Source organism: Strix uralensis, chromosome 18 (genome assembly GCF_047716275.1).
Source record: "Strix uralensis isolate ZFMK-TIS-50842 chromosome 18, bStrUra1, whole genome shotgun sequence".
Lineage (NCBI taxonomy): Eukaryota > Metazoa > Chordata > Aves > Strigiformes > Strigidae > Strix > Strix uralensis.
In genome coordinates, this window is record NC_133989.1 from 16628446 (window position 1) to 16651822 (window position 23377).

At 49.7% G+C, this 23377-nt stretch overlaps 1 protein-coding gene across 5 annotated transcripts in view; it reads left to right on the forward strand.

Annotated features, from left to right (window-relative positions):
* DLGAP4 (DLG associated protein 4) overlaps positions 1-23377 on the forward strand; it is a 153403-nt gene that overhangs the window by 107557 nt on the left and 22469 nt on the right. The window contains exon 1 of one of the 5 annotated variants that reach the window (XM_074887894.1): positions 1202-1438. The exons of the other annotated variants lie outside the window; for them this stretch is intronic. Coding sequence (XP_074743995.1) covers positions 1408-1438 — 31 coding nt within the window. The 5' untranslated portion in view covers positions 1202-1407. Of the gene's footprint in view, positions 1-1201; positions 1439-23377 lie in introns of those variants that run through there. 5 annotated transcript variants of the gene reach the window in all.

The following is a 23377-nucleotide window of genomic DNA, read 5'->3' on the forward strand; positions in this document are numbered from 1 at the left end:
TGCAAAGCCGCAAGCCCTGTCGGAGGCCGGTGGCAGCACCGTTAGGCAGCACCCACGCCACACTGGGCTCGCGGGCACCGCTGCCCCGTCTCGCCTCAGCTCTCTGCGCGGCGTGGCTCTGGCCTCGCGGAGGTCACCCCTGCCCCACAGTCTGGGCGAGTCTCATGCTCAGCTCCGGATGTTTCAAGGCAGGATTGGAGGGATGGAGCTGGACGTGGCTCCAGCACCCAGCACGTCTGTGCCCAGGGTGCCAAGCCCGGCACGGCTCTGCCCAGACAGGCTCTCCCTGCGGCCCGCAAGCTGCACCAGCCTTGCTCCCCTCCGCACGTCCATCCTCCATCCTCCCTGCTCAGGCAGCCTAACAGGGAGGCACAAAACACAGGCACCAGGCACAGCAACATCACCCGGTGAAGCAGAAATCAGTGCCCAGCAGGATGGAGCTTGGCTGGCAAATCTGTGACCGGCAGGAAACATCCACCCAGGGAAACATCCACTTCCCCGCTGTTTTCTTTTCCATTTATTTGTCTCGGCGCTGCAGACTCCTCCCGCTGACACGGAGCAGTCCTGCAGCAGGGTGGGTGCCGCCGGAGCATCGCCCGCAGCCCCCGCACCCCCCTCCCAGATCGGGGTGCCCCCACCCAGGCGGGGGGCGGGGTGGCCTTTCAGCCAAAGCCACTTTCGTGTGGGGGTGAGGGACGGGGCCGTGCTGGGGAAAATGTCACCGTGGCTCCCGCGGCTGTGACAGGGAGACAAAGCTCCCGCGTGGGGGTGGGAGAGGCGCCCGCTTTGTTCTGCAGCGTTTGGCTCCCCCGCTCCTGCCACGCACGGGGCTGCCACCCGCAGCGGGTCCGCGGGGGAGCGGCAGCCGCCGCCTCTGTCCCCGCCTCTCCCCCCGCGTCTGCAGCGGGCGGGTCGCGGGGATCCCGGTTTAACGCTTGAGACGCTCCCGGTCGCTTCGGTCCCGGCCACCGCCCGGGGCCCGCGGGCGGCGGCGGCGGGACACGCGTGACCGCGCCCGGCCGTGGGGGAGCCGCGGGGCGGCGGGGCGGGGCCGCGCCTGCGCGGGGCGGGGCGGGGCGGGCGGTGACGCGCGGGGCGGGGCGGGGCGGGGCGGGGCGGGGCGGGGCGGGGCGGGGCGGCGGTTTAAGGCGCGGCCCCGCCCGCGGGGCGCAGCCGGAGCGGCGGGCGGGCGCGGTGAGTGCGGCGGTGGCCTCCGCGCGTCTCCTCCCTCCTCTCGCCCGCGGCCGCAGGAGCAGCCCGGCGCGGCCCCAGCCCGCGGCCCGTCCTTCCCCCTCGCCGGTGCACGGCCCGTCCTCCCCTCGGCGGGACCCGAGGCCGCGCCGAGCGCCCCCGCCCCGCGGCCCCCCCCGTCTCTCCGGTCCCCTCCGCCCCTCCTTTGTGTCTCCCATGGCTTTGTGTCTGGAGCTCCTCAAGCAATGTGAGTGACTGCCCGGGGCGCGGCGGGCGGGCGGGCGGGGGGCCGGGCCGGGCCCTGCATGGCTCCGCGGCGGGGGTGCCGCGCCCTGCCTGCCTGCCTGCTGCTGCTGCCGCCGCTTGCCGGGCCCGCCGCCCCGCCGGGATCGCAGGTGGCGCTTCCGCTTCCCACGCGCGTCTCGGCCCTCCGTGGGGGGGTGGGGGGTGCTGGGTGGCCGCGGCGGGAGGGCTCCTGCTGCCTCCGCGCTTGTCTTGGGGGGGGCTGCCCCGTCCTGCCACGCATGCCGCCTTCGCTGCGTGGGGGTCCGCGGCCCCGCGGGAGGAGCCGGGCCCCGCGCCCGTGGAGGGCGGAGGTGAGCGCTGCTTCCCTGCCGAGCAGCTGCTCGGCCCCCCCGCCTTGGCCGGGGAGCGGCCGCCCCGCTTGGCTGCAACGCCGAGCCCCCGCGTCCCGGTACCCGGGGTCGTGGCGGGTCAGGCTGGGTCCCCAGGCCGGTGCTCAAGGCCTTTGAGGAGCCCCGAGGTGCTGGAGGAAATTAAATAGTGATCACTAAACGTGTTCTCCCCCAGGGAGCACTGACACTTTCCTTACGGTGGTGTTCGGATTCTTCCTCCCTCGAGAAGAAAAGGGTATTGTCTGGGTGAGGCACGAAGCTTCAGCGCCCGTCGCTGCTGAAGGCTGACATTTAGCAGCGCAGCAAGCTGGCACCTCCTGTCCAGAGCAGGCTTTGAAAAGTCTCTTTTTTAGCCTGGGAGAACAGATCCTGGCTGAGGCTACCTGGTGTTGCACGTCAGCCTTGAGCTGCCCTACCTTGTCTGAGGGTTTGGGCGGAATGCCCCGGAGTCCGGCTGCAGGTGTAGCTCGGGGATCCCTGTGCTGCCTTGGAGGGTGGGGATGTTACAGCTGGCTTTCAGCTGTAAGTAAATGTAGCTATTAATTTCTACTCCTGTCTTTGTTAAGCGCTTCAAAGAGGAGGATTATTTCCAGGATGCTGTTGATAGGACTAATATTCTACAGCAGTACAGACCTTGACCCCAGGTTGTGCAGGAAATGTGTGTTTGAGACAGGAATGGAATTAGGATCTCTGAATCCTGGGCTGTAACTTGCCACTTGGGGGAGGAAAAGAAGAAAAGGAAAAAAAACCCACAGCATGTGGCATTGGATCCGAAAATAAATTCCAATCATGTGGGATGATAACAAGCCAGATTGCCAAGTCGTGTAAGTTGGCAGACTTGACTCCAGAGGGTCCAAATTACTTAGCTGGTAATTGCTCTTCAACAGGAATTTGGTGCTATGAAGTTACACATTCTTGAACGTGTGGAGGAAAGTAAGCGTAACTAGCTATCAGATCTAGCCTGCTTGACTTTCAGATTAAGATAACTTGTGTGTGTACTCTGCAGTAGTACCCAGATATTCAGAAGAAAGGTATCTGCAGAATTTGTCTGACATGTTGCAGTCACGGAAAACCTAAAAGCTCATCTTTAAGGTGCAAGTGCTAAACTGCTATATGCTGGTTTCGCATCTATAGTTTGCTACTTCTGTTCCACTTCTGTAGTGGCAGTGTAAGTTTTTGGTGTAGCTGAGGGCCCTGGGATCTGTAACTTGGCCCTTGAAGTGCTGGGGTGTGACTACTATGCACTGTGCTGGTTTTGAAAGGACAAGAAGACCCTGTGCAGCCTCTGCCAGATCCTGCTCAGCAAAGGTGGTAATGGAGGAACTTAATTTCTCTTATATATGGATTTGACTATCTGGAGAATACTGATAATAAGATGGGATTTGGCAAACCCCAGAGCACTCTGAGGCCAGGAGGTACCTTTGTGGAACTCGATCGGCTGTAGCTGGTGTCCCAGCCTGCTAGCTGACGGGGCAAACATTGTCAGCTGCTGGGGAGAGCTTGCATTTTGCTTCGCAGCTGTGTGTGAGTCAGTAGTTGGATAGTCAGTTGCTTAATCTGTGCATGCAGTTTAGATTTGTGGACGCTTCTGACTACTTAGCTCAAGGTTATTCATCTGCTGCTCCAGCCTAATGTGTAATGCATGGGAGACCTGCTGTTCCGTGAGCTCATTCTTAGCTGTGCATGCTGCCAGAGCAATATAACTTAAAAAGCTTTTAATGGATAACTAATAACTGCCAGGCACTTACAAATAACTGTGTCAGTTCTTGTCTTCTGTATAGATTTTCCTGTTGTTTCAGTCCAGACTCCAATAGTTTGGAGTGAACTATTCACCAGACCCTGTAAAAGTTACTCTGTGACAATTTTCCCAATAATACACCACATGCCTGCCTGCAGAAGTAAGGCTGCAAAACCATGCTGCCGCAGGGCTTGTTTTTGTCGTCTCAGCTGATACTTTTTCTCTGTGCGACCTGTGCAACCGCCTCAAATATTTTTTAATGGATTGAGGAGGCATAATTGAATTCAGTACGGTGCAAGTTACAGTAACATATGTGAGCTGGAAGGATTAAGGCTGTGCAGGCGGGTGGCCTTGTTCAAGAAAAATGCACTTCAATTTCTGCAGTGAAAAGTTGTCAGTGTGTTTCCTATCAGAGCAGATTTTAAAAGGGAGGGGAGAAATTGTATGACTGCGATTAAGAGTTCAGGTGGTTGGATCAAGTTCTGTGAAGGCTGTCGGGCTGGGGGTTGAGAATGGTGAATTTGGGTCCCTCTGGAAGAGCTCACAAAAGAATGAGTTTATCCTTCCCTTCTCTCCTGGTCTCCATGCCAGCCTGCCACCTGGAGAGGGAGAAGTAGGGGACAGAATGACACCAGGGTGTTTGACATAATCTGCCTTTAAACAAGTGGAAGTTAAACTATTTGCAGATGGGCTAGTTAATGAGGGGAGTAGAAATTCTGTCCACTTCAATTTGTCTTGCAAAATTAATGAATTGCTGGCCCTTTGGTGCAGATTAAGTCAACCTTCTGTCCCCTGGTGAAGCAGTGGGCAAGAGGAACAACAGCCCCATGGCTGAAGACCTGACCTGGGCATTAGCCCTGTGCTTAACTTACTGGTCTGCCAGGGTATTGGCTTGTAAATCTGACAGGCACTGTTTCAAAAGCACTTGTAATTTCCACGGAAAACAGCTCAGATACATCTGTCCATGCCATGTAAGTCTGATCACTAATTCTATGGGCAACACAAGGTAGGGCAGTACCAGTGTCTACACACCACAGTGTAGGCTGCTATGACAAGCAGACCTGGGGGAAGTACTGGTCCCCCAGGGCCAGAGACTCTGATTTCTGTAGAGGACAGGGCTGTGGGTTATGTGCTGCCAGGCCTCCTCCCAAACTTCCTTGCAACAATTAAATACTGTGAAGGAAGACTGCTGAGTTCCAATTCTCTCCTACTTCCCCCTGGGGTTCTTGGTGGTGGGCTTGGTCTTGTGCTGTGAAATTGCCAGTAAAGGCAGGGGGGTACCCACACATACTGGGGTGCAAGAAGGATGTCTGATACCTCCATGAGTGCTGCAGCCTGCCTGCTACTGCTTCATCTTAGCAGATGGTGCACACGGGATCTTGGTTATCCTCACTGCTGTGCAGTGTTTCTGGGGGTTAAGTTTGTCAGCTCTTCTGGCAACATCAAGAAAATTAAAACAGTCTCTTTAAAAGGGACTTGTCTGAGACAGGCCGTAGCTTGCTGCAGCAGACAGCAGTGCTCAAAAGAGGAACAGTGTAAAGATGCATAAATTTTAAACATTAACACTAATATTTACATCAAGGACATGTTGACTATGTCTTGTGTGTCTTATTTAGTACTCTTCATTAAGGCATCCAGGTTTCACTGCAATGATCTTTTCTTCTGAACCTACTTCTAAGAGATCAAAGCTTAAGCTACTGCATTGTCTCTCCAGTTTGAAGCTGGCCAAGAAACTTGAGTGGTGAATGTTTCAAAGGTAAATTCTTACTTGTGGTGCGAGTCTGTCAGAGCTGGAATTAAAGCAAAGACTAGAAGTTGCATATGCCTTTCTACTGATGGGCTGTCATAGTGCAAGGTGATATTTGATGAAAGCTGGAAGGTATTTAAGAGTTGATAAAAGGGAATTTTTATTGCAAGTTTTTGTCATAAGATTAGTCAAACTTCTAAGAATTATTTGTCTTATTTTTTATATTCTGGGAGTGGTTGAAGGTCTAACTGAACAGAGCTCCAGCAGGACATTTGCTGTGTTCAAGAGGCATCTCCAAGCTTAAAGCTTCCTACTCAGGGTGGGCATGTCTACAGCTGCATTAAATTGAAAGTTAAAATTGTGAAATTAAAGCATTACATCCCTCTTAGGCCTTATACATGAGACAACTATCTCTGTCTGAAGCTAGAGAAAGTGTCCCAAAGGCTACTGTGGAGTTGTCCCCAAGGGGGTTCCCGGGCCCTCTTCTGAAGGCCCTTGTTAGGAGCTGTGCCACTGCCCCCTCGGCTGCCAGATTAGTCAGTGCTGCTCTTGTGCAGAACAGCGTGTGTCGAGGCAGCTTATGAGCCAGCACACTATTGCAGAGCTGGTCTCCCTTGCCTCTTGTAAGGTCACTTGAGTAACTGTTTTGTTGGGAAGCCTTCCCTCTGTTTGAACCCTGAGGCTTTTCTCAGTCTCTCAGCTTGGCCCAAACATGGGGTCCTGAGTCATGACATTTCTGTCCAGGAACTCTTCCAGGTTTTGGTGCGTTCTATTGAATGGCTACCAGTGCTTTCTTGTCTGACCTGCCACTCCAGCAGCAGTCCCGGGCTGGGAATTTTGGCCTCTTAGCACTGCTACTCTGAGCAAATCAAGCAGCCTGGCAATGCAGAGCTGGTGTAATGCCCAGCCTTTACAGCATGGACTGGGACTTTCCAGGGCAGATGGGTACTAGTAGAATAGAGCTGGAGAACTTTTCCCAGTACCTGAACAGCTGCTTATTCTGATCCCTTGGAAGTAAGAGGGTGTTGGCCAGTGCTTTCACCTCCTGAGCTCTGGTCCTGGACAAAGTAGCTACTTTGATTCAAAAGCACTGAGTTTCAGTGGCTCTTAAGTTTGCAGTGTGCCAAGAACAAGCCCTTGAGCAAGGAAATCCTGGATGCTGGAAAGCAGAGATCTGCTCACCAGCAGCCTGTTGCCTTGGCCACAGCACTGCTGCGGTTGACCTTTGCCCTTGGCACCAGGCTCCAGATGTCTGCATCTCACTGTCACCCTGCAATCTTCTAGGGCATTCTGGAGGCTGCCGCTGCTAATAGTGATATTATGCCACACATTAGCTTTTATCGCTGCTCTGTTAACGTGTTTACTGGAGATGAGTGCTGCAAAATGCTCTAGGTTGCTAAGGGGAGGCTGCCAAAGCAGGCTCTTACAGCCCTGCTCTCTCACAGGAGTTGCTCTTGTTCGAGTCAAATACTGAATCAGGCTGATGGGGGGAAATCAGGTCTTTGGGGGAAGGGAAACATAAAGCTTGTATGAATATCTGTCTTCAGTTGTTTTGCCTGTGTAATTGCTGGTGCAAATGCTGCTCCCTGTCAGCTGTGCAGGTTGTGCACACAGTTGTGTGCTCCCAGCGGACGTGCTTGTCTGTCTGACAGAGCTCTGCTTCATCTGACCCGCTTGTCGGCTGGGAGGTGTCCCCAGTTTTGGGCTGTTCATCTGTGTGATGCTTTAATTCCTTTTCGTAGTGCTTCAGGGGGACAATGTCAGCGTGGCATCAGGACTGAAGAAATCTGCAGGCTTCAGAGACAGAAAGGGGCGCAGTGCATTTTGAGTAAGAACTAACTCAGAGCAGGCGTGGTGGGGGCCAAGGACAGCAGCGAGCAGGAGCCGCGGGCTGCAGCTGGGCGATGCCCAGAGCTTGTCTGAAGTGCCTCGAAGGGGGTTTCTGACGGCTGCATCACCCCGAGCCAGCCCGCCCCGCTCCTGCGGGCTCCGCGGAAGCCTTTGGCATGACTCGGCGGTGTGGCTGATGCTGTGCGGCTCCAGCCCCGCTGGCTCTGACTTGGGGAGGGCCCTGTCCTGACCCGGGCAGCGGATCCTGGAGGGCGGGTGGGGGTGCCGGGCTCCGCCGCGGGGCCTCTCCTCCCCCCGCCGAGCGCCGGTGCCGCCGCCAGGCCGGAGCGGGCTGTGCCCGGCGGGAGGGCGGCCGAGGCCCCGGCCCGGCCCGCGCCGCTCCCCTCGCGCCGCCCGCGCTTTCCGGCCGCCGCTCTTTGCAGCAGGCCGTAGGGCGAGGTAAGCGGCCGGGCCGGGCGGCGCCGCGCTCCCCGCAGCGGGCCGGGCCCGGGGCGGCGGGTCCTGGGCCTCGCTCCAGGGCGGCCGCGCCGGGAGCGCTGATCCAGAGACACCTCGGCCTCCGGCCTCTGCCGTTCGTCCCGGTTGCTGGAAAGGAGCTCGGAGCGCTGGCGCTGACCCCCGCAGCCCCTCTGGGCCGGAGCTTACGCGGGTGCGGTGGGAGGGGGGTCGCCCCGAGCAGCGGCAGCCCCACACGGCTGTCAGGGGTGGGTAGGCTGCGTGCCCCTCCTCTCCCGGCCCAGCCTGCCTGGGGAGGCGGCTGAGCTGGAAAGGTAGCGGGCTGTCAAGCATGTGGAGGAAACTCTCCCTAACCTCTCATCTTGGGTGTTGAATAGCAGCAGGCTTTAAAAAGTGAGGATGAAAGTGCCTGTCTGTCGTCTTCCCTCTTTAAAGTGCTGTGCTCAGTCCTGTCCGACAGCAGATTGACAGCCATCCTGCTGTGGGCCCCAGGCACAGAGCAGTGCTCGTTATTTCCCCCAGCACACGTGTGGCACGACTCCAGTGGAGTCAGAAGCTCCTGTGAGCTTGCTGTGGTGGAGCAAAACAGAGCTCAGACTAATGAGGCCTCCTCGAATCAAAGGACAGAACTGGGCCAGCCATTTAGGCTGCTGGTGTTGTGACAGCAGTAAACTTTGAAGCACTGTCTGCTTTCTTCTGGCACTGCTATTTGTGCGCTTACCTTTGATTTATTTTTTCCAAGGGCTCTGAATATCTTGGGTGCTGGGGGAGGCAGGTCTAAAAATAACTTCAGAGGCTGGTTATTTCCAAAGTCATTATTTCTACTTCTCTCAGGTTTCTTTCCCTTCTGTAGCTAATGTCTTTTTCTAGTGCTGCAAGGTCTGGTTCATACAGAAAATCATGCTTTCTGCTCTCTTCTAGTTCTTGCTCTGTTAGCAAATGTGCGTTAGGTATGAGTGCTGGTATGTGTTCACACAGCAGGTGGATGTGGTTGCAGTTCTGGGTACCAGGAACACTGAGGCTAGAATGAACTGAAGGAGAATGAACTGAAACATTTTTGAAGGGTAGAACTCTAGCTTGTGAAAATTGGAGCTGCTCAGGTGCTGTCCTGCAGAAGGAAGTGTGCAGGAGTGTGTGCATCTGCTGTTTGAACCAGCTGTGTTCACAGGTGACAGTGGCTCGAGGCAGTCCTGTTGTCCCATTTCTCAGAAGTGTGTCACAGGATGGCTGGGTGAATCAGCGGGAAGCCTAGTCGCTGTTAATATCTTAACTCCTGCAGTTGCATGTGAAATAACTTTACCAGGCTGAGGTATGAGCTAGTAAGTGTTGTGTACAAAAACTCTCACTTGGATGGATTATGACTGCGAACTGCTTCTGCTGCAGTTGTTGAGGGTACCTGTTAAATCTATTTTATGCTAATTCTTATGGTGTGATGCTTCTCAGCATCCCTTTTTAAGCTGGTTCAATTAGAGTTTTAGCTAGCAGTGCCCATTATCACAACTCAGCTGCTAACCTCATTACTGCCCAGCCTCCACATACCATGAGCTTGCCAGTACTAGGGACCTGTGTGCTTTGTTTCCCCTGCCAAGAGTGACATGCCTCTCTTTCCCATTGAGTTGCAGGAGAGGAACAGAATAGGTTTGCTAGCTGCAGCTCTGGGAAGCAGCTTACCCTTGAAGGTTTAACCACCAGTCAGGAGCCTGTTTGGTATTGCTGTGCTCAAGCTGCTGCGTTGGGTGCAGCTCTCACCACTTCAGGGGGCCTGACTTCATGCTGTGGCTTACACCTTCAAACTTGCTTTCTTGGAAAGTATACCCTAAACTTATTCATGGACTGCTGCAGCTTTCAGGCTTGCTTGAGAAAAGAAAAATGCTGTAAATGTACTCCTAAATGTAGCTAGTATTTAATGGGCTAAATCTGTAGACAAAGTAGAGGTGCCTAAGGCTTAAAGCCTGATTGTGGTACACTCTGAACAGCTGCTCTGCCCTGGAGTCTTCCTACTAGCTTTGTGGCTCCTGGCCACTCTGGAGTGATACAGCAGTTGCCTTATCTCTGGGACGGCAGCAAGTGCTTCCTGATCACATGCACTGTAGAGTGGAAAGTAGAGATCCGTCAGGGAGTTGGATTTGGCTCAACATGCCCCCAACGGCACGGTGACAATTTGACTTTGACTAGCAGAGATTGCTCCTGTATGTCTCTTACTGACTTGGAGATTGAAAACATGTCATAGGTACCTAGAGGGTCCAGATCTTGTTCATATCATCTATTTCAAATCCTGAATGTGCTTCGTCCTTGAAGGTGGAATCTTAGGTGACATGAGTCACTATGGATTGGCAGCCTTGGGTTGGTTTCTTTTGTGTGTTCTCCCCACACACACATGCGTGCTAATTGTAGCAAGTTGAAACGCACTTGGGAGGCTTTACTTGAGTGTGATGGGCTGAGAAGCTTCTTAAGCATGTGGGCAGACTACAGTGGAAAAGAGAACTTGACATGAGAGGAAAAATGATCTCTCTGATCCGGGCTGTGCTTAGTGTTCTTTAGAGCTGGGAAAGAAGCTAATGATATCATGGGTTTTCCAGTCTAGAAGGGCTTTTTTATACTTAGCCATGGTTTGGGGGTTTTAGCTTCACCTGGCAAACTAAAAGCAAGGTTTTTATTGTTAGAAGCTGTATTTTCTATAACAGCTTCTCTTATTTCTGTCAATTACTACAGTTCCAACCACAAAAGAGCTTTCTTGTTCTAATTGGCCTCCTCCTGTTCTTATTCAGTTGTGTTGCTCGGTCACCATGGAGACAATTGTGATGTCAGAGCTGTAGCATCACTGAAAAGTGGCTGGGAGGCAGTTGTTAATATTCCCCCTCACCCCATCCACCCCAGTAATCAGTAGCTGGGAGGAGAAAGTGGAACAGGTCAATAGGTTTCAGGGAAGATAGAGCTTTTAAGTGAGCCTGAATTACAGTTGCAATTTTAAGACTGTTGCTTCAGTAGCAATGGCAGAAGAGGTGCAACATAACCACTTTCTCAAAACTGTCTTCATTGCTGTGTCTGTTGAGCTCACTTAAATGGCAGAAAGCCCAAAATCTCCAGCTATTGCTGTGCTGCTTCACTTGAGCCCTGTGACGCTAAAAATCCAGGTACCCGCTAGGCAGCATTCCAGTCACAGCGTGATGGGCTTGGAGCTGCTCGTGGCTGGATAGCAGGTATACTAAGGTTGTCTGGCTAGCTCTGACATCAGTCAGAAAAGCTGATGTATCACCAGGGAGGCAGTTTGAGGAACTTTTTGGGGTCTCTTTCCTTGCCAACGCTTCTGAGACAGCTGCTTCCACTGTGGGAATACATAAGCACATAATGGGGTAGCTGGACTGCTATGCAGTGAGATCATGAAAGCCAACAGGATTTGACTTGTATGACCTCAGTGGAGATGGTAACGTAGCAGAGAACTGGGCTTCTTTCATGGCTTGATTCTGTTCTTTGCCAAAATGCTGGGAACTTTTTTCTTATTTCCTGAAATGCCGTGACTCGTCACTGCAAAGGCTTGTGTGAGGATGCGTTCTGCTCTGTATGATCTCTTCCACATGTTCCTCCTCAGCTTTATCTATTTTCTTGTCAGGGCTCTGGTTGAGAGCATGGCACAGTGTACTTGATACTGTGTCCTGAGCTGTAGCAGCCTACTGAAATATTAACTAATCTCCTCCTGATTAACAGGAGGCAGGATGGTCTTCAGTGCCTGACCTGGCAAGTAAGTAGCTAGTGCTTTCCAATTATTTGTAATTTTTTTATAAAGGGGCTTTGTCGTAGCTATCACAGAAGCATGTTATCTGTAATTTTTCTGTTTGTATTAGTCTGATATTAGCGAGAGGGCATGCAGATTTTCCCTGTATGTGGGGTGTATCTGGAGCTCTGGGGTGAGATTGGGGTGCACTCCTACTGCTGGGTGGTGGCTCAGCAGGGAGCCTGTGCACTGCACCTGCACAGTTTGGCTTGGGCTTGTCTGAGTTGTAATCCATTGGGGCTGGCACTTGCTTGGCAAGCACAATAGTACAGCTTCTCCCTTGTGCTTTGCTTGTTTTAAGCAGCCTTGTATTCAGACAAAAAGGATAACGTTTCTTGTAATGTGGAAGCTGAAACAAGTTGACTTTTCAATGTGAGAGAAATTTCTGGCTGTTTTCCTGAAAGGATCAAAACTGTTTTCCAGCAGTTCTGCTGACAGACTTCTCTTCTTTTTCTAATTTATCTTCTGAATTGCTGGGTTTTCAAGATGAAAGGCTAGAGCAGCTCATAGCATGAAGACAAAGTGTTTTTCACCTTGTTTGTTCCCTTGGAACCCTTGATGAGTGTCCTGTTTAGGGGAAAAGTGTGCCTGAAAGGGCAATTGCATTTGAATCATGTTAATTTGTAGCACTGTTGATCTTAAAATAGCTAGCTGTCTGGCCAAAGATGCTAAAACCTGCTTTTTAACCAACATTGATTAAAAACAGAGGGTAGGAAGTGTTTTAGACCTCTCCTGACACTGGTCATATCTGTCCTGATAGCTACAGGGTCTGTGGAGCAACCCACACCAAGGCTACTTGACTTTAAGACTTCTAGCCCTATAGTTACTATAGAGGAGAAAGTGAATGCATAAAGGTCTAAGATTGAAATTGTTTAGGACTACAGTTTGCAGGCAGATGTCATTCAGGAAAAGAGTTAAAATCATCTACAAATTATGCATGGTCTGTAAGTTTAGCTGTACTTTTAGCATGCTTTCAATTTTCAGTGTGTGTAGAAAACTGCCTCATCTATGGAAAGGGTTAGATGAAGTTTCCCTTAATACAGCAAAATAGCTAATTCCAAAGTATTTGCAGATTTCCATTAAAGGCTATGAATAGGATGCTTCCTAGAAGGAAACTAGTCCTTCTGTCTTTACTCATGGGCTTGTCTAAACACAGTTAACCCCAACAAATTCCTTTACTACATGAGCAAGTTGCTCTGAAATGGCTTATGCTTTCAGACTAAGACTCAGCATGGAGTTCCTTATGCCCCAAACTTGTTTGTGCCCTAGGGGGTTAACTGGAGATAATCCTGTGGATGAGTCCATGATCTGATATTCTCAGTTGCTCTGTTCTTATGTCAGTGATGACTTTTGGCAGACCTGAATGCCAAGTATACATCAGATAATCTGACCACCATATCATCTCCACTGCTAGGTTCTGAATAATCCATTATATATAGTGAGCTTGTTAGAAGATGCTGTGTAGGCTGCTTTTGTACCCCCGTCTTTCAAAAATATGAAGAACCTGGCTGAATTAATGGTCCTCTGTGGGGGTGCCTGGAAGCTCTTCTCCTTTCCCTGTTGTTACTAGCAGGTAGCTCTTGCTGGTGAGGAATGGGGTCATCCAGCTCTGGAATGGGCTGAGCAGGAGCAGCTCTCATGAGTGATAAATCTGTGGGTGTTGCTTGCTTTCTGGTTGGTTCTTCCATGGCTGCTGCCACAAAGCCAAAGGAAAACCAGGTCAGTGTTGCTGCTTCGGGGAGCAAGAGGTCAGCAGGAGAGGCAGAGACCCCTCCTCTGTCACAGCTGTGCAGATGCCAGCGCAGCAGGTTTCCTTGCTCCTGGTCTGCAGCGTCTGACCTGCTTCCACCAGCAGGGCTATACTGGCCACCTTGGACTTCAGTGCAGATGCTTTAACCTTGCAGTTGCGTTGTATGATAGCCCCTTCCTTCAGGACTTGCAGGTTTCTTGAATCCCTCAGACTGGCTTGGCGGCATCTATAATGATGCACTTGCAGAAGCAAAAACTGAGGTGCTAGCCAAGGCAGGCTGATGACTTAAGGGTGGGAATAGAAACATAAAACCTAATATCCTGCAAATTAATGTGTTATTCTACTGAGTTCTCTGAAATTTAGATGTAACAGCACATAACTGTCATTCAAACAAGTTTTAAAAGATATCTTTGTAGAAGATCATCACCTACAGGATGGTAAGCAGTATCCAAACTTAAAAGGGAAGAGTGAGTGGGCACTGACAACTTTTGCAGAACTCCTCTGCAAAATGTATCTGAGATATTAAGGGAAATGGTATTCCTGCCTGAAAGATAAGGTAGTGAAAATTGCTGCAAGTTTGTCTGGGCATCTTTCCAGCACTGAAGTTTCAGGCGTTCTTTCAGCAGCAGTTGGTTAAGGGTTGTGACACCAAGTGCTTGTTCAGATCGTAAGTCAACAGATTGGATGCTGCAAGCCAGGACCTGGGGATGAAAATCAAGTTGTCTTCTGTGATCTCTGATAAAGACTTTGAAACTAGAGCTGCCTGATCCTGTAGCAGCAATGGCTGTGTATACTTGTTCAGTGGTAAACAGAGCTCCTGCAAATACCACTCAGAGGTGGAGGTTAACAAAGTATGGATATGTGCTCAAAGCAAGCTGTTAGAGAAAAGTAGATGATGCAGAGCTGGCAGATGCTCTTAAGTAGATGACTAAAAGTGAAGTTACTTAATATCTGGTAGCCTCAGGTTCCCATCTAGCTAAGCTGTCATGCTTCAGAATGATAGGGCTTTTCTTGGTGTCTCTTTACCTCTTGGTAACTTCTGGTCAGTGAGTGACAAAAGATAACTGAGTCCTTCCCTTTGCTTTAAAGAAAAATACATTTGCTTTTTAAGTCTTGTCCATTCTTTTTGAACCCCTGAGCAGCAGGAAAATATCTTTGTGAACCAAAGTCTGTGCTTGCCCAGGCTCTTTACACTCGCGTTGAGCGCTGCTTACTGATGTGGTGTCACATGCAGGGCAAACACAAAGTGGACAAGGGTGGCCCTTGGCTGCTTTCAGTCTTAAAGATTGCCTTGTCTAGCCAGTAGTGACACACTTCAGGGATGTGAATCACTTCTGTGTCAGTGGTATTTGCATATCTTAGGCAGACTTGCTGCACTGTGGTTTGTGCAACACTGAGAAACTTTAAAGATAGAAGGAAAGCATAGCTGGGTGATGCTGTCAGATGCATTTCTTGATCTGAACTCCTCCTGGTGCTGAAAGCTGAACTGTCAGTTTAACTTCAGCACTGTTAAGACTGGCTGGTGTTTAATCCTATTTGCAGGATTGCAAGAAGCCTGCAGATAGATAGTAAGCTGGAAAGCCTGCACACCTAGCCACAGAGGCAGTGTAACCTCCTGCACTAAGTGTCCCCAGAAGCCACAACTTGTGCTTAAGGCCTTGCCCAGATTTTCCAAGTCCTTGAATGTTTTCATGGAGAGTGAATGTGTGCAGGAGGAAGCTGGTCTGTGCTGGTTTAGTAAATACCTGTGTGTGCTGTGCAGTGACACGGGCAGATCTATGGTCATATATTCTGTCTGCTCTCTCCATGCAGTTGGCCTCGAGTTACAGCCTTTCTTATTTGAAGGGGCAGTGGATGCTGTTCACTTGGCCTCTGGTACTGAGGTTCTCCAAGCCTGTTCATCCATACTGCAGCTGATTTGTGCCCAATTCGACACTGCTCTTGATTGAGTGTGGCTGCTTGTGGCTGCATTAACTTGGAGCTCATCTTGTGTAATGCATCGAGGTCCAGTGAACAGGGTCAGTAGGCTGCCAGCGGAGTCTCTGGGAAGTGCTGACTGCAATTCTCAGCTCTGTAGACTGATCCTTTGGTTGCTGCTTCCCTGCATCTCTAATCAGAGCTAGGGTTTTAATGTAGCTACAATTGTAAATGTAGGAAGAAATAGTCCAGCAGTATCTGCTGAAGGGGGGGGAACTTTGCATGTTTTGCAGTGGAAGTTGTGTATATGGGAACTCTGGGGTTTCTGCACAGTTTCTGTATGTTCCAGTATCTAAAAACTAAAGATAGAATTCCTTTTTCCTCCTATGGGTAAGATTTATGAATAAATTTCTTAGCTGGCTTTATGGTGAAGTCTCATTGATAAAACAGACAAGTGAATTTCCTTAGGAGTCTCTGATAAGGAGGTCTGATTTTTCTAGTATTCATAAATACTTCCAGAAACCAGGATGTTAACAGAACACCTGAAATGGCAGTTGGTAGCCTGTTAGGTACCAAAAATCTGGGCCACTGTTCTCAAAGATAAGGAAATTACTAAGTTCAAGTGCTGTGATTTGAGCTCTGCACATGCTGCTAAGAGTGCAGTTGCTTAACTGTTGGTCGGTTGAGGTTGTGGTTGTATTTGTTGCCTTGAGAGGCAGCAAGTGCTTGCTCACCTTGTTAGGCTGCACGGAGTCATCTGCAGCACTCGCTAGCAGTAAGTGGAACAGCAATGGGAAGGGGGACAGATGATTCATCTTAACATAGGGAAACTTGTGCTTGGCTGTGGTTTTGGGTTTTCTGAAGCGTAATCTCCCTGCAGAGTTATGGGTTGTGCCTTCTGTTTTGGTCTTGGGTTCAGTTTGTTGTTGTGTTCCCTTGCACTTTCAGAGAGCCAGCAGCTCAACCTCCCTCTCTTGTAAAGGGTCTGAACACTCAAAATGACAGTGGGACATCACAGGATGCCATCTGACTTGCCACCTACCACAACCAGACTGATTGCTTTAAAACTTCAGAAGCAATTACTATTCCATGCCATTGCTCTTTGCACTATATTGCTCTCACGCACCTACCTAATAGAAACTAATAATTGTTCTGTTACTAATTGCTGACGATGCCAAGCTGTATGGTGCAGTCAACATGCTGGAGGGAAGGGATGTGCCATCCAGAGAGACATTGACAGGTTTGAGAGGTGGGCCCTGTGCAAACCTCATGAAGTTCAACAAGGCCAAGTGCAAGGGCCTGCACATGCGTCGGGGCAATCCCAAGCACAAATACAGGCTGGGTGGAGAATGGATGGAGAGCAGCTCTGTGGAGAAGGACTTGGGGATGTTGATTGATGAGAAGCTCAACATGACTTAGCAATGTGTTTGCAGCCCAGAAAGCCAAGAGAAGTGTGGCCAGCAGGGCATGGGAGGGGATTCTCCCCCTCTGCTCCACTCTCATGAGACTCCCCTGCAGTGCTGTGTCCAGCTCTGGGGGCACCAACATAAGGAGCACATGGACCTGCTCGAGCAGGTCCAGAGGAGCCCACAAAGATGATCAGGGACTGAAGCACCTCCCCTGTGAGGACAGGCTGAGAGAGTTGGGGGTGTTCAGTTGGAGAAGAGAAGAGGCTCCAGGGAGACCTTATAGTGGCCTCCCAGTACTTAAAAGGGGCTACAGGAAAGGGGGGAGGGACCCTTGATCAGGGGTGTAGGGATAGGATGAGGGTTAATGGTTTTAAACTGACAGATTTAGATTAGATATAAGAAAGAAATTCTTCCCTGTGAGGGTGGTGAGGCCCTGGCACAGGTTGCCCAGAGAAGCTGTGGCTGCCCCCTCCCTGGAAGGGTTCAAGGCCAGGTTGGATGGGGCTTTGGGCAACCTGGGCTAGTGGAAGGTGTCCCTGCCTGTGGCAGGGGTCTTGGAGCTAGATGATCTTTAAGGTTCCTTCTGACCCAAACCATTCTATGATTAATGCACAGAGGATATACATTGTATATGTGAAATCTAAAGAAGGGTCAAATAACTTAAACTAATGTTTTGAAGCTTCTTGCATCTAATGTTCAAGAACCAAAGCTTAAGGCAAATTTGCTTGTTCTGTCAGGGGCTGCTGAATTAAACTATAAAGCAGTTCTGTCCTTAGATTCCTGAGAGCATTCTCTGATAACATCCTGGACTTGGGAAGTGCAAGATCATTTGCTTACCAGAGCCCATCTCTAGCTTTAAATGCTGTTGTGATTTTTGTGTGTTCAGAATACTACATGTAGTAATGAGGACAGCTACTACTGCAATCTGGCTGCACAGGCAAAGGACAGAACATCCAAGAATATAACTTCCTGATGAAAAAAGTAGCAATCCGCTACTGGAAGACTTCCAGTGATTGTGTGAATTGATACAGTGCTAAAATTTCCCTTAAATCAGGCTCATACTTCAAGATCACTGCAGAAGTGAGCAGAGTAAGATCAAGCTGAAGTCCTTAAAACAAATTGAAGGGTTGTTTTAGTTTGGCACTCAACTTCCCAATACATTCTTGACTGCTTCATGAAATTGTGTTGTGTGTATATGTCTCGGCATCTGCAGAACTTGGGTGTAGTGATGCTTTTGTGCAAAATTTACCAGCTCATTCAAAATACCTGAAATGGTTGTATCCAGGCGATTCCTTCTGCACTGCCATAGCATATGAACTCTTCTCCCTTAATTTTGAACAGAGTGCTTCTAAAACTCTCTCAAATGGGACAGTCCTGGGAGAGAGACTGTGCTGCCCCAGAGACACATGTCCTGTCAGACTGCAGTTTTGGAGGGTGTGCTCTATTTCAGTTAGGTATGATTCTGATTCTAGCTCTCAGGAGAGGCGGTTCTTAATTTAACAGAATACTAATATTTGTACTGCAAACTGCACATGCTTGGTTTCCTGACCTAGGGAAACCACAAATTCTGTGGATCTTCTGTCCCCTTCTTCATGAACATGAACAACCTCAGCTCCCTGCACTGTGTGCTGCTGTGGCACAGCTGTGTGTGACCTGGCGCCTGGTCCTGGGCAGTGAGTTGTGGGGTGGGAAGGGTGCGCTGCTGTGAGGGTGGAGGTGGGAGGAAAAGGACTTTGGCTCTCTGGCCTGCTTCTCTAGCCCTGCTTTTTCTGTTCCGAGCTCTGCTGCTGTCCCTTGGCTCTGTTGCTGCTAGCTGCAGTGGGGAGCGTGACCACAGTTTGACTGAGTTAATATTCTCTGTTGTGCTGCCCATCTAATACTGTGCTCTGTATTCAGTGCTTCCTTTCATCTCGCAGGTGTTGATCATGGTCTTCTGTCCATGGATCTCATACACACTAATGCTTGCTATGTTAACTTGTGCAGAAGACCCTACCTTTAATGTTGCTGAAATTCCTTGTTTTCATGTCTTGCTTTTTGGTGCCTGAGTGAGCTGTATGCAGCTTTTTAAAGCACTCAAAGTAATGACTCCCTGGTATGAAACCTGCCAGGGTACACAGATCATACTGAAATCAGTAGGCTGCCCTAGCATAAATTATGTGAAAGTGGTAGCCTGCTGTGTGTGTAAGGTGACTCAATTCTGTTGTTACACCCTTTCCCCAAGGATAAGGCATTCCTGCTATGGGGAGCAGGAGGCCCAGCTAGCACCAGGCTCTATAGCTTTGAGTCAGATCTCTGTCAATTAATGTGTTTCTCCAGCTGTTAATTACCTCTTCTAACTGTCCTCATGGCTGTGTCTGTTAGTGGCTAGAGTAGAAGGGGACAGTCCTGTGGTACCCAAAGGAGATGGCACTTCACAAATTCTTCCAGGTGTCTTGCAGCATAAGCTGCTGCCATTGCAGACTCATGGAAATTTACTGATGGAGATGATGCAAGCGGCTCAAAACTTGCAGTTAAACAACCCTGCGGGTGCTCTCCTGCACCCTCTCAGAGCCTACTCATTAATGTTCCCATAGTTAGGTAACTGGCCATGCATCTGTTTACAAAACAGTATCCAAAATAACTTGTTGCTGTTTTGTTTCCTCAGCTGTACTGTGCATCATGGTTACAGCTAGAGAAATAGAAGAACTGAATCTGTTCCTGAAAGGGTGTTGGACTTTTTTCCTTTCACTGCTTTAATGCAACGTTGTTTTCACCATCTCAGGACTTTGGCTTGTTGGTATGAAGCTTGTCCACTGTCATCTCATAGGCATCTTCTGGATGTCTGGGACAGTAATAAAAATGGAGCAGCTTTACATCGCTGTCTGCAGATTGGATTCATTCTTGGTCTGATGATCGTGCTGAAGATGCTAGCCCTAGCATGTGGGGAGTGGTGGCTTGTGTAGGAAGAGCTGTCCTAGCCACTCTTTGCTTGCCTACCTATAAGTCAGAGGGTAATCCTTGTGCAGCTGGCTGCCTCCAGCTGGGTGCTCAGATGCTTGTGGGAGCAGGCAGAGCAGCAGCCCTGCAGTCATTGTGCGGGGAGCAGGCCCCGGGGCAGCTCTGCATGCAGGTTGCTGCAAGGTGGCAGCTGTTTGGGTCCCGCTTGTTTTCGGGAATGTACCAGCCCCCTCTGACTGGGGGTTAATGCACTGATGGAGCTGGAGCAAGCAGGAGAGCTTCCAGCTCTTCACCAGGTTTGTGTGATTGGAAGACAATAGAAATCAGACACTTGAAAATTAAAGGCACTTATTTGGTGTTGTCCCACCTCTTCACTTGCCACAGGACTATTAATTTATCTTCAAAAGCACTTCTGGTTGGTTTGGGCCTTTGAAAGGCTGTTAGGGAATAAAGGAGATTTTTCTCTTGTATAGTGACAGAGCTGAGAACATAGTTGCTTGTTTAGGTATATTGAGGAGGAAAATTAATTTCTGCAGTGTGCACTCTAGGTCTCCATTAACCTGTGCTGTAATGGGAGCAGTTTCAGCACTCCCTTTTTTCGGCTTCTTGACAGCACTTCTCCCTGCTATATCATTCTCTGGCTGACAGCAAGTTCACAGTGTTTCTCCTGCCTGGCTGCCAGAAGCCGTACAGAGGAGACTTCTGGTAGAGTCAACCCATTCCACTGACCTTCATCTAAACCCTGGCTGAGACTTCAGAGCAGCCTTCTCCTGAGGGATGGACCTTTGTGGGTTTAATTGTTTACTATGATTATGAAGTATCTTCAATCAGTATTTAGTGCGTCTGCCTTAACTCTTCTGGCATGGCCTAGATCCAAGAAACTTGACTGGTATCTCTTCCTCTGAAAGTGTGGCTCTGGTACATAAACAAACTTGAATGTCTTCAAAAAAGTGCTTTCTAGGAAAATGTAGAAGGAGGGATTGGATTGGTTTGTTTCCCAGTCTGGTATCACAGACATGGGGAGTGGCCGTGAGCCACTCAAGTGCCCTATCCCCTTATGGGCAATGCGGGGACCACTGCAGCATGTACGTGCTGGGGCTCTGTGCTTGGGTGCAGTTCTGTGGTTCAGACTGAAGAGACAGGGGCAGAGCGGACCCTCTCTTGGAGGCACTGTTTCCTGCTGTACCTTGCCATACTCTAGCAGATAGAGGGTCCTGCTGGCAGATGAACCCCTGGAACAGATAGCTGGACACCTGCTGCTGCATAATCTCTCCTTGACTCCAAACTTACTGTGCCCCACAAATTAAATGCTGCTCTAGATTTGTGTCTACATGATCACAGTTTGGTATTTTTGTCTGGTTCTTGTTTTGCAAGACCACTTAAGGTGACATTTGCTGGACTAACCGCTGAGTGGCTGCCACAGTGTCAGGCTGTACCGGGTAGCCAGTGTAGCTGCGTTCTCAGCGATCCCTTTGAGGTAGACATGGCAAAGACAGCCCTGGAAAGCACTGCATTGAAAGACTGACGTTTCATTTGGAAGGGTAAGCTGCTGTTACTACGAATTTCACCCTACAGCCGGTCTTGGTGTTGGACAACTGGCATGACAAGGAGTGGCTGCTTGAATGCAGTAATTCGTTCCAAGCCTAAAATTGTTCCCTGGCCAAGTGTGGGCAGATGGCCGAGTGGAGAAATAACTCCAGCCTTGGGCAATCTTCAAAGTGCCTGGTTTGGCTGGGATTTTCAGAGAAATGTAGAAGTGGCATTTTTCAGTAAGAGCTGATGACAGTGTACGCACCTCGGTGTATGTGTGGGAGCAAGGTCAGGCCACTTCCAAATACTGCTGTGAGGTCGATGCCTTACTCTGAGGAGCCATTTAGAAAGTCCAAGCTTGTTCTCTCCAAAACCGTTTTTGTCCTTGGCTGTGTGAGGAAGTCTCTGCAAGGAGCAGTTTGTTTAGTTTGTTCTCTTCATCCTGCCCTTGCCAGAAGAACTTCTTGGCTTGTATGCTTTAGAGTTGTCTTTACCTCCATGCTGTAACAGCTGCCTGAATGCTTGACTTCAGGTAGGGGGTGTGGGGAAAAAGGAAGAGATGGGTAAGGACATGGTTAGCAACAGTCCCAACACCTGCTTGCTGAAACCCACTGATCATGTTCTCCAAAGGACTGGTAGCACAGCTGTTTGGTAGGACTGTGACTCAGAAGACCTCTAGCAAAAAGCCCCTTAATTTCCTTTCTGGAGCTTTAGACTTGATAAGCTTCTGATATGTGAAGCAGGGCTCTTCCCACTGTAGCTGTCACATTAGTTTTGGTACTTGACTGATGTTTTCTGTCAAACTAAGAGTCCAGTAAGTCCTGCATTTTTTTCCATGGCACCATTTTAGTTACTGCTTAGGTTACTCTGACAAAAGGCTTCTGTGCTTGTTTGGAGCAGGGACTTTGCAATCAAAAAAAAAACCCCACTGGGCTTTGTGCTGCCTGCTATGAGTGCAGATGCCTGACAGCCCTGTGAAAGTGCTGTACGTGCTGGGAGGGAAGGCTGAAGATGAACAGGAAAAGGCAGCATTGTGGATAGGCTCCTGTCAAGGCCATTCTCCGCTGCTAAACAAGCCACTATGGAAAGCCTGCTCGTGACACATGCTTACAACTTTTTAGGCTAAAGAATAGCTGGGGTCGTGTGTCAGCAGTCTCTCCTGAAGGCCCATCCAGCTCTGGGAGATCAAGTAAGCACTGTTTTTCAGGAAGGTCAGATAGCTGTGCTTCAGCAAAACTACCTCTTGTAAACTGTCCCTTGCTGGAATAACTTCGAACAGTCTGACTCAAGATCATTTTCATCACCTTCCTCAAGCTGCTCTAAATCAGTGGTAGTTACCTCCTTCCCACCCTGTCAGACCAAACTCTCCCATTTAGTGTCGTGCAACAGATGAGGAAAAACAAAAGTGCCAGTGCTGAAAGCTGTTTCATCTGCTCTTTGGTATTTAGTGTTTACAGGTGGAGTCCTGGGAGGAAGCTTTTTGGAATATCCTGCAGAGCAACCCTAGGATTTCAGAGTTTGGTTTGGATGGTGGTTATTTTGCAGCTGGAGCTATACAGCTGGTAAGTTGAAAGAAGCAGAGGGAGAGGAGATCACTCATTTGAAAACAGGAATAAATATAAACAAGGTGGGAAATTAAGCCAAGAAGTCTTCTGGCACATAGCTTCCAAGGCAGGAAAAGAGTTTGTTCTGCAGTTGAGCAGATTCCTGAAGGCAGCAGGGGATGCTCCGGTGACACATAATACTTTTGCTGGAGCCTGGGTTTTGCTGTTAACCCTCCTTGGAGGAGCAGGGAGTCACCATGTCAAATACAGAATTCAAGACAGCAGGACAGAAGGGAGTAGGTCCTGAGTGCCATGGCAGACAAAATGGCATGAGAACAGCATAACTAAGACAGTGCCTTCAGTTTTGTTGCCTAGAAACTGGATCTGTTAAATGGATGTGGTAGGGCTCTTCACTAGCCTCTCCCTTGTGTCCCTTTTCCAGTTAATAGTCTTAGATCTTCAAAGTACCCTTATGGCAGGTTCTGCAAGATGAAAGCCCAGGTGAACGGGGGTGTGGGTGAACAGGTACTGCGTGCATGAATCCAGACCTGCTACATATATTTGTGGCTGAAAAGTGGTGGTCTGGGCTCTTAAATTGAAAGATTACAGGAACTCTTCAGTACTGTGAACCAGGAACTTGGTGTTTTGGACCCTCCAGTAACAGCAAACTGAGCTTTAAAGATGAAGACTTGTTGGTGGCTTGAAGCTATTTAGGTCACAGATATTAGAGCCTCACACGTGCTTGGAGAAGTCTCTCAGTTCACTTGTGGGATTTGTTGTGCTCTTTCATTTCAGAGATCGAGCCTGCACAGTGGCTCCTTTGTGAAATGGCCTGCTTGATTTCTGAAATGAAGTATTCCAGAAAGTGCTGGGTTTAGTCTGGATACCCCCACCCTTGGG